General features: G+C 54.9%; 1 protein-coding gene across 1 annotated transcript; it reads right to left on the bottom strand.

Annotated features, from left to right (window-relative positions):
- Positions 1-2,919: 2,919 nt before the first annotated feature.
- Positions 2,920-8,362, bottom strand: ETV3L (ETS variant transcription factor 3 like). Its single transcript, XM_036922924.2, is given in 6 exon segments — positions 2,920-3,750; positions 3,752-3,966; positions 7,004-7,124; positions 7,528-7,717; positions 7,960-8,197; positions 8,290-8,362. Coding segments are annotated over 6 exon segments (1,089 nt in total). The 5' UTR covers positions 8,351-8,362; the 3' UTR covers positions 2,920-3,486.
- Positions 8,363-10,894: the final 2,532 nt, after the last annotated feature.

The raw sequence follows: 10,894 nt of genomic DNA, 5'->3' as shown, positions 1-10,894 counted from the left end.
CGGCTCATGTGCCTACTTTCTTGGCGCTGCCTGACTTCTGCCATGCTGTCTGTGAAAGAATCCTGAGGGCAGGAGCTTTGAACCTCAGTGCCTGGCAGCACAGCATTTAGTACATAGCAGGCACTTTAGAAATGTGTGTTGAGTCATACAGGTATGTGTGTATGCATAAAACGTACATGATACTTGAGTTTTTCTCCCCTCCTGTTCAGGGTCCTAATTAGGAAAAAAGGGCAGAGGGCAGGGATTATCCTCACTGCCATCAAACATTCAGGGCACCAAATGATTTGCTGTGTTTTTGTTTTTAAATCTCCAAAGCCTCTTCCATTTGCTAAGCTAAGGGTTCTAGGGACACCTCCCACCTCCCACGGAGCAAGAGTGTGCTGTCCTACCAGAGAACACTGGCTGTATGGGGACCCAATATCAATGCACATCAGACGAGGATAGCAGCAGATGATACATAATCAAGGATCAAAATGCACACAAAAAGGGAAATTTTTGCTACTACGGTCCTATTAAAAATAACACAGGAATAACTTAAAAGTTCCCTCTTGTATGTATAAACATACTGTTATTGCTGAGGAATGTTAAGGGACTCTGACACTCTCAACCCAAGCGATGACATTAACATTAATAGGAAATTTATATTCTCAATCCGGCTCTTGTATGTGCATGATTTTTGAACAAGTCCCTTCCTCTCTCTGAGCCTGTAAAACAAGGTTGTTGAACTTGACGATATCAAAGGTCTCTTCTGCCTCCTAACAGTGAAAGAGTCGTGAAGCCTGGGAGTCTGACCCCCTAAAATGCCGCTTGAACCTGAGGGTGGTCTGTCCCTGTCTTGGGCATGACAGAACGGAGGGCCCGGGGGTAGTAGGGGCTGGTGAGCTGGCTTGTCGGCTTGTCCTGGCTCCCTGCTCCTAGAGGAAGGCCGAGGGTCCACGCCATGCTCCTCCCAGGTGAGGCTGGCGGCCGCAGATGGCCCGAGGGTGGGATGTCTAGGTTTGAGGGCTGCACCCATTGTTCCAGGGGAACAGACAACCTGCAGTCTGTCGTTATATTAGACTTGTGGATCCTTTGGCGGGAAGTCCGTGATTTGCAAAGGGAGGTTGAAATGGGAAGGGTCTTATAGAACGTTTTCATCCTGAAACTCCCTGCCTCCCTTTAGAAAGCTCCCAAGCACACATCACCCCTTCCAGCTCCAGGATCTTCCCACACAGCCTAGCCCGGAGCTCTGAGCCCTTCTGAGCGCTGGTATTTGCTCTGGCCGCCAGGGGCCGCTCTTGCAATGTGGAAACCAGCCGCTCTCTGTGCCGACGGAGCCTGGGTCCCCTCATTGCCAGAACGTCTGAACTTCTGAAGCCCGTTCTCTACTTAAGAGATTCGCCACCAGGAACCATTTCTTCCTCCAGAGGACACTTCACAATGTTGGGCGGGGGAGGGTACTACTGGTATCTAGAGGCCAGCATGTACTAAACATCGTGAAAGGCGTAGGACAGCTCCGCACAGTAAAATATTATGCAGCCCCAAATGTTCCCATCGTGGCAAGGTTGAGAAATCTGCTCTCCTTGAATCTTGTCTGAAATGCAGAGCGCACCTCCTGCTAGTTTCCCTCTGGAACTGGGCTTTCACTCTCCTGAATTCTTCTGTCCCCAAAGGGAAGTTTTAGGATAGCGGCCACAAATCATTGTTCATTGCCCGAAACATGGGGGTCACAGCAACTGCAAATCACTGCAGAGGAGGAGGGCTCAGGTGGAGGCCACACTGGGGTCCCCACTGTGGGATTCTGTCCCTGGTTGGCCTCTCGGAACAGGTCCCGGCCCCAGGACAGTGCGATTCAATTCCTTGTGCCAGAGCAGACAACACTGGCCCTTTGTCTTCCCAAACTGGGCACGGTGGCGGGAAAGCCCCGGCCTGGGGGGTCTGTCCTTCCTGCAGGGCTGGGGAAGGGCCTGTGGTTTTGGAAGCAGAGAGAAGCAGTTTTCACTATAGCCCCTGGCATCTCCTGGGAGAGAGACTCTAGGCCCCCATTTCTTGGGCATCTGGGGTGAGGGAGGGAGATCGGGATAAGGAACACTCAGAGATCCTTTCTCCTGGCCGGTACGCAGCTTGGAGACCCCAGGGCTGGGTTCCTGGCTCATCTCACCCTTTCTGTGCCGTGAGGGCCTAACCCTGCCCCACTCTGAGTCTCTTCTCCTCCATCCCATTCTTGACAACGACACAGCTGCCACAAGAAGGACTGAGAGGTGGCAGAAAGCCAAATGCACGGGGAGCCCTGAGAGGGGTGCACACCTATTTCTTGGATGAGGGACAGGGGTGAATGATGGGTGAAAGGATCCTCTGTGCCTCCTTCGTCCCCACTCCACGTCACAGAAAGGGAGTGGAGACGAATCTTAAGCCTGTAATTAGCCTAGAGATAGGAGAGTGATATGGTCCAGTCACCTTGGCCTCTTGGCTGGCAGTTCCTTGGCTGAGTAAAGACCCCATCTCTCACATGTCACCCCTCCCGCAGCCACCACATGCTCCATGGGTGCCTCCTGTCATTCTTAGGGCCTGGGGAAAGAGGAGGAGAGACCCCTGCCAAGGCCCTCCTCCATCCCCTGCCCCTTAGATCTGCTCAGGGGCCCACAGGGGTCTGAGTGCCCTTCTGTAAAGACCCCTGCTCTGCTCTTAAGTTCTTTGTTCACGCCCCAGGCAGCAGCTCCACCACGGTGTTTTTCTGCCTTTCTCTCTGGGAGATGATGGCAGCGGGATGGAGGACACTGGCTGGCTCGATTCCCCCTTCTGCTCCAGGCCTCAGGCCCTCCAGCCAAGCCCCTCGCCCCTTCCCTGTGAAGCCTCGGTGGTGGTTAGCATCACAGCAGATCAGAGGGCAGCAGGCACACCACGCAGGCCATGCGTAGCCAGGAGAGAACTTTGCCAAGGGCATTTTATTCATGGACGGCAGTGGAGTGTTATGTGGCTGGGGGGCCAGTCCCTCCCCCCCATTTGCTTGGACCTGGGGAAATGCAGATAGAAGGAAGTGCGTGCATGGGACAGGCGCTCCCAGGGTCACAGAAACCAGAGGGATGGGAGAGAAGCGCTTGGAGGGGCAGGAGAGAGACCGGAGACCTTCGCTGGGATGAGGGACATGGGCCCCTTGCTCTGGCACTCAGGGAACAAATGAACTCCTGACCCCTCCCCAGCCCAGACTCTTAATTTTCCCTTCATGAGGGCAGGGATGGACTGCTTCAAAGGATGGAGACCTTCTTCTTGTCTTCCACAAAAAAAAGGTGAGGTTAAGAATGTCTTCTTAATCTGATTAGCAATTAGGCAGGAGGGGAGGGGTCCACCACCCCTTCTCACCTCCTTGGGTTCAACTCCATCCCTTCAAATCCTCCTGCATTTTAAATCTGTTTCCAGCCAGGGGAAGGTGCAAAGCCAGAAGGGAGATAGACAAGAGGAGAGATGGAGTTTGGGGAGCCCCCCCCCACTTTACCTCTTCCTTCTCCATTAGGGAGGGTTCAAGGGCCACACTCCTTTGAAGTTCTCCAGACTGGGGGACGCAGGACTTTCCTCCCCAGTTTTGGGTGCATGTGTTTCTGAGGAGAAGCCCTCCCTGCGAACCAGGTGACCGTTTGCCCCCATCATGGGATCAGGCTTTAGCTCCAGCCCCTCCGGCCTAGGGGACAAGAGCCCGAGCCTCTCACCAGCCCCCCGTCCCAGCCCAGCCATCAGGGGGAGTCCCGGAAGATGCTGGGCTCCTGGGGGGGCATCCTGGCCCTGGCAATAGGGTGTCCGGCTTGGAGGACCCTGGGAATTGCTGCTCTATGGGGAGAGAGGGCAGGAAGGGCCTTGAGAAGCGGGTCCAGTCAGAGGGGTGAGGTGGTGGGAGTGGGGGGATGAAGGGGGCAAAACAGGGCGTCTCATCTTGGAGGTTCCCCAAATGGCAGCAAGGGCCAAACCAGCATGGGGCTGGGAAAGAGCCAAGTCCTAGGGAAAAGAGAGAGAGAAAGAGGGTCAAGAGCGAGCCCCACCACTCGGAGACGTCCCCTTTCTCCTCCCATTTCTCATTTCTTTTTCCTCCTGCTCGAAACTTTCTCTCCCCTGCTCTGATCATAAATGTCATTTCCTGAAACCTCTGGAGACCCCCAGCCTGGGTGAGACGCCCGAGCTATCTACCACCTCATCACATCCCATTCCTCCCTCCGGGGTTGCTTGGTAAGAATCAGGTAGTTATTTGTATGATTATTTGTTTAATGCTCCGCGGGGGCAGGAACTGTTTTTTTCTCCCCTGGATCCAACCCAGCCTGGTGTATATTAATTGCTCAATAAAAATGTGTTGAATGAATAAATGAAGATATTTTTTTTGCCATCATTCAACAAATCCATTCTCCACTGCTTCTGTCCCTCAGCAAAGGACTCTGGTTCTTGCTGGGCAGAGAACTGGCTGTGTGGACCTGGCCTTGTCACTTAAATTCGCAGGCCTCAGTTTCTTCATCCATAACATCCCCTCTCCTAGCTAAGATCAAGTGCTGCCATCAGTACGAAGGGGCCTGTGAGGCTGGGAGGCTCCGTGCATATGGGATGAGCCCCAGTCTTTCCTCCTCCAGCTCGCTCTGGCCCATAGCTCTCCTGCTCCAAGAAGCCTTCCGTCCTTCCATTCCTTCCAAACCGCCCTCTTTCCTGCTTCCACCCTGCCAGGATCCTAGAGCAGGGGCCCCCAGCCTGGGGTCTCTGGGGATGATTATATAGAACTTCCCACCACTTCTTGTATTTCAAAAAGCCTGATTCCATTTCCACATTTTTCTTAGCAAGGCCCCATCATTTAGCTGGAGAGCAAGTACCAACCCAATGTGGTCACGTCAGTGGGGATGGAGTTAATAAAAACCGGTACAACAGATTAGTTCTTACTTAATTCATCTGATTTATTTGGAAGGAACAGTATTTCTGATGTTGGATCTACAAAGGGGAAAAAGAGTAAAAATAATCCTCCATCAGAAAAAGCATGGAGACCCCTACCAGGGGGTGCCCTCTCTGGTTACTGGCCTTTCCCTCGGGTCCTTACATGAAGTGGAGACTTTCTGTGCCCCAGAAGTTTGTGTCCTAGGAAGCTTCTGAGGTCAGGGCTGTGTCTCCCCTGGGAGACCCGACTGAGTAGCATGTGGACGAGATAGTTTCAAGAGTCCTGCCTCTCTCTCACCCTTCCCAGCACCAGCCCTGCGGCCTCCTGCCTTTGGCTCAATAATCCCGGGCACTTGTCTGACCAGAAGCAGCTTCCTTTTCTTGGCACCAGATGCTCTCAGTGGAAGTGGAGGTGAGGGGTCTGCACAGTCTCTGGAATTCCAATCCAGAAGGAGCCTGGGGCTGCTACCAGCCTTCCAGTGACCTAAGTGCTCTGGGCCCATGCGCAGGCAGAGCTCGTGTGCACACCGCAGAGGCCAGGGAAGTGAAAAGAGCTCTCTCTGAGCTACAGCGGGCCGGGAACACTGTGTTTCCTTGTAGTTTCCCAAAGGGAGAAGCTCTGTGCCTACGGCATTCCCAGAGCTGGGAGGGTGCAGGTGGAGGTGGAAGAACAGGGAGGGCTGTTCAGGTGCTGTTTAGCTCCAGGCGGCCAGACTGTGGCCAAGCGAGTCCCAGCAGGACCCATGCCGCCCCACGCCCACAGCCTCAGCTCCACTCTTGGTGGAGCCAGGCACCCTGCATTCTCTGGGAGGTGGGGCCTGTGGGCCCCCAGTGCATGGGGGGAGGGCTAAGGTCAAGGTCCTTACTCCAAGAAACTGTCTGGAGTGGAGGGCCAGGCCTTAGACGTCTGCTTAAAGCCTTGCTTGGATTGCTCTAGTGCCTCTGTAATCTTTTTTTCACAGGAAATCTGATTTTGACACTTATAGCACTGGAAGAGCTGGCCTCTGCCTGCATTTCCACTTCTTCCCCCTGGGACCATATGCTGCCACGTGGACCTTTCCTAGGTCCCCCCGGGGGCCTTAGCACACTGTTCTCACTGTCCGCTCTCCTTCCTTCCTCGGAGCTAAACTGACGCCTATGTACATTCTGGGTCTCGGCTCAAATGGCACTTTGTCAAGGAAGTCTCCCTAGATGCTCTCTGCACCCCGAACTTCTTTGTAGCAGTTACCACAGTTACAATTATGTGTTTACTTGTCAGATGGTTATCTGACATGTTTGCAAATCCCCTCTTGTCTACAAGCTCTATAAAGGCAGCCTTGCCCCTTAGACAGTGCTGGCACATTAAATGGCAGCTTATCAACCACCTGCTGGAACAGGGTGTGAATGCGTGAACTTCGTCTTCCTGCTGTCCCTGCAGCTGGACCTCCTTCTCCACCCACAGCCCTCGCCTTAGCTCTGTCCCCATCACCTGCCTGAACTAACTCCCAAACTTCCCAACACCACTTGTACGTCTCCCTACCCAAACTCTACATATAACTCCAGTCATCTTTGTAAAATGAAAATTTCAACATGCGTCTCCCTCCTGGGTCCCTCCAGCCCCCGGGGTAAAGACCCATCCTCCTCCGTTGGCTTCTGGGGCCTTCCGTGACTGGACGCCTGTCTGCTGTGCCAACCTCACCTCCCACCCTTCCTCCTGTTTCCACTCCCATCCCCTGACGTACTCTCTGACCTTGGTAGGCTACCAGCGGCTCTTCAGATATGCTACACTTGCTTGGTTTTTCTCCGTTCTCCACCGGCTTTACCTGCTCAGGTGTGGTTTTGTCTGCAAAGCCCCAGCTCTTTCTCTGCATTCCTTTGTGCTCCCCCAAATCCCAGCATGGGTCATGGACTGTCTTCCATTTCTCTTCCCCACTAGTTTCTAAGTGTCTTGGGGGTCAACTTTCATCTCTGAACTTCCATGCCTAGTAAATAGCTGGTGCTCAATAAGTGTTTGTTGAATGAATGAATGAATGAATGACTTGTATTATCCCTTGTCTCATGCCTCCTCACGCATGTGCTCAGAGAGGACGGTCCTCTCCTCCTCTGCTTAAGGTTCCCTGGGGCCTCCCCAGTCCCAGGCACTCACGGTGGACCCTGCTGCTGCTCCCCTTCTTATCCCCAGAGACCTCTGGGTGCCCTCGGGGGCTCCGCTGCCCGGCCAGCTGCTCCGCTACGGCCCGATGGGTGAACACCATGCTGTGCAGGAGCTGGGGAGTGAGGACAAGCAGCGTGCGGGTGGGACGGGCTCTCCCTGGCATGCGTTCCCCAGTACACACTGTTTCAACAACCAGTTGTTAAAACAACGAGGTCCTCCCATAATGGTTGCTAAATGCCCCTGCTCTCCCCTGAGACCCCCACCCCTGCCAAGACCCCCCCACTGAAGGAGTGATGTCTGGTGCTGAAGGAGTCGCCCTTCCCTCTGGGGGTGCTGTATCACACAGATGGGTAAATCTGCAGGGGTGATTTGGAGTGTCGCCCCTGGCTCTGGGGCACTCAGGGACAGGATGCCACGGGGGAAGAACATCAGACTGATGGCCCCCGAGGCAGAGAGGAGGGTGGGGGCCCCCTGGGCCGAGGGGCAGAGGCTGGTAGGGCTGCCTTCAGGCCTACCTCACTGCGTATGCCCATGGGCACCAGCGCTGGCCAAAACAGGGCAGGGGTGCCCAGCAGCAAGTGGGGGGATGGCGGTGTCCGCACCTCCCACAGAGGGTAGTTGACTACGATGAGCTTGCTGAAGTTGAACTTGTAAGTGAATCTTTTGCCTTTGGTCTTGTGCAGGATCCTCTTATTGTAGTAATATCTGGAGATTCCAGGGTTGAGAATAGAGAGTTGGCCCAGTGGGCCGGGAATGGAGGCAGAGACCCAGCCATGAGCCCCTCCCCACGCCAGCAAGGCTAACCTGGAGCTCCTTCTGGAGAACCACTTGGCACCCTGCCATGCTCAAGGGCATTTCCCCAGCTTTGGGGGGGCAGAGGAGCCAGAAACCGGAGCCGTTGTCTTTAAACTCTGCCCTCTCTGGCCACCTTGGCGGCCTCTGCTCACCTGAGGGCCCGGCTGAGCTTGTCATAGTTCATCTGTGGTTTGCACTTCCTGCGGCCCCAGAGGCGGGCCACCTCATCTGGGTCCTTGATGACAAATTCCCCGCACTCTCCCTGCTGCCAGGCGATGACATGGCGGAACTCCTCCTTCTGCAGCAGCTCCAGGATGAAGTGCCACAGCTGGATCTGCCGGGAGCCGGGGGACGACTCGGCTTTGTAGGCCCAGTCGGGGAAGGCCACGCCTGGTGGGCAGGGGAGAGTGAGTGCCACCTGGCTGCCCTGGAGACCCCCAGGCCGCCCCTCTGGAGCTGGGTGGAGGCCAGCAGGGGCTCACCTGAGATCCAGGAGTTGCCAGGGGTGGCAGGGACGCCGCTGGCCAGACAGCTGCAGTGCATAGTCGCCCTGAGCAAGGGCTGCGTCTGGACCTTGGGGGGAAATGGTCACCACTGAGGAGGGAAAGACGGTGGACAGGGGTGTGGGGTGTGGGGAGAGGGAGGGTGGTGAAAGAAGCAAGGAGGGAGGCCAAGCGGGAAGGAGGGAGAGAGAAGGGAGAAGAGAGAAAAGGGAGACTGAGGCCAGGGAGTGGGGTCCGAGGCAGGAAGCGCCCCCATACTAAGGGCAGGCCAGCCTCTCCTGAGGAAGGCACAGGGGCCTGTGCTCTGGCCCAGCTGGGGGATTTAGACCGAGAAAGAGATTTCTCAGGGCTTAACAGGATTGGAGTTTTTCCCAAGAGAAGACAAGAGAAAATGTAATTAATCGCTGGCTTTTTCTAACCCTCGAGTGGGAGGGGGTGGCAGATACACAAACCAGGCGTTTATAGAGCTGGAGCAATTTTATGTTTGAGAAGAGCAGGGGTTTTGTGTGCTTTTTCACTAATGCATCCTGAGTGCCTAGCAGAGTTGTAGGTGTCTGAGAAACGATCGTTGAAAGACTGAGTGAGTGGTAGTGGATTTATCAATGGCATCAGTAAATGTTTCATATCTGTCTTTCCCCTCAGAGTGGCAGCTGCATGAGGTCAGGAGCCCCGGCTGTCTTGTGCACTGTTGGCCCCCCAGATGCCATCCTGGCACAGCCTTGTGCCCACAGGTGCTCTGTAAATACTTGTGGAATTAACGAACCAGGGGCCAGGAAGATGGAATCTTGCCCATTCCCAATTTGGTGTGGGTGCTGGGGGTGGAGATGCGGAGAAGATTGGGGAATGGGCCCCAGGGAAGTCATCTGGCCTGCAGGTAAAGGGAGGAGAGAAAATGCCTGAGACCCCAGAGCCTTCCGGATGGAACTGAGGATGGTGCAAAGGCTGCGTCCACTGTCACTGAGGAGCCGGACGCCAGGCAAGAGGAGCCAAGGAGACGGGGGAGGGGTGGGGATGCGGGGTGTGCGGCCTGCTCCCAGGTGGGCTGGCGCACAGGGCAGTTACCTGCGTGTTTAGGACTACGTGAAAACAGGGACTGGCTCACAGGACCCGGGCTCTGGGCTCCATCTCTGATAAAGCTGGTGCGAAGGTGAGCACTATTCTCAACCAGAACTGTGCCCCCTGCTCCTCTCCCACCCACCTTTCCTGTCCTGTCCATTGGGAATTTCCTCCTTCGTCTAGCCTCGTCTGGAGGGCATATGAGGGTTTGTCTGGAGGAGCCTCGCCACTTTCCAGAAGAGGCTCAGAGAGGGAAAGTGACCTGACACATGGTGTCTGGCCGCCAGACGCCGACTTCTAGTCCAAAGCCCCTTCTCATGCACTGTGTTGCTTTATGACTTAAAAAAAGATCATCGATAGCAGCACTTCTTAAACTCTAACGTGCAGAACAATTGCCTGAGGATCTCTTTAAAATGCAGGTTTTGATTGAGTGGGACTTGGTGGAACCTGAGATCCTGCATTTCTAACAAGCTCCCAGGTGATCAGTGCTGCTGGTCCATGGACCGTACTTGCAAGCGCAAGAACGCATGGGACACAGCAAAACGGGCTGTCAATGCTACACACCTCCCGGGCTAACCCTCCCTGCCCTTGCCGTCCTCTCCCCAAGAGGTCACTGGGTCTCTTGCTCTCCCTTTCCCAGGGAACATTCAGCTCCAGGGGGGGTCAACTGACAAAGAGCCTGGCCAGGGTCGATGCTCCTTGGGGTACCCAGTCTGGCCTGAGCGGAGAGCACCTCTGGAAATTAAGGTAGACAGGGCAGTGGCAGGTCCATGCCTACGTTGAGTCTTGGTGAATAGGTTTTCCCACTCATCCCTCTGTCTCCAAACTGGCAGCTGACGTTCTGGCATCTTCTCTTTTTCTTCCCCTGATGTAGGTGCCCCCTGCTCCTCTCCCACCCACCTTTCCTGCCCTGCCCATTGGGAATTTCCTCTTTCATCTAGCCTCAAGCAGAATGGGGTCTCTCCTTACCTCACCTCAGGGAATCGGACTGGAAGATGGGGGGGTGGAGTGCAGAGGCACGAGATGGCAGGGAGACTGTGGTGCGGAGGAAGCTGGTAGGAGTTCTGATGGTGTTTCCTGGAGATCTGAGACCACATGAACGGACATTTAAGATTTGGCCTGCAGAGAACGCTAAATCCACCATGGAGCAGACACTCGGCGAGCCCGCCCTGAGCCAAGCAATTGCCATACCCTGAACCTCCCAGAAGTCTCAGATGAGACGGAGCTCAGAGCGCTGAGGGACCTCTCTAAGGTCATACAACTCTGAAGTAAGAATGGAAAGTGAGACCTCAATTCAAGATTTATAATGTTCTATCAACACCCTCTCTCCTTCTCCCTCAAATACAGAAACCAGTCAGCGAGGTTAAGCTTCCCTAACCCACCCAGTCCCTTGTGCATTTCCTGGCTCTCCAGTGTTTGTGAGAGTCCCTCCTGGACCCTCACGTCTTTGAGGAGCTTGCTGGTTCCAGATGTGGGAATCCTCACAGCTGGCAAGTCCTGCCAAACGCCTCCCCCTCGGTCCTTCCTT

This window comes from Manis pentadactyla, chromosome 19 (genome assembly GCF_030020395.1).
Source record: "Manis pentadactyla isolate mManPen7 chromosome 19, mManPen7.hap1, whole genome shotgun sequence".
In the NCBI taxonomy this organism is placed as follows: Eukaryota; Metazoa; Chordata; class Mammalia; order Pholidota; family Manidae; genus Manis; species Manis pentadactyla.
Note: the sequence above shows the minus strand (reverse complement) of the source record. Positions and strands in the feature narration are given on the sequence as shown.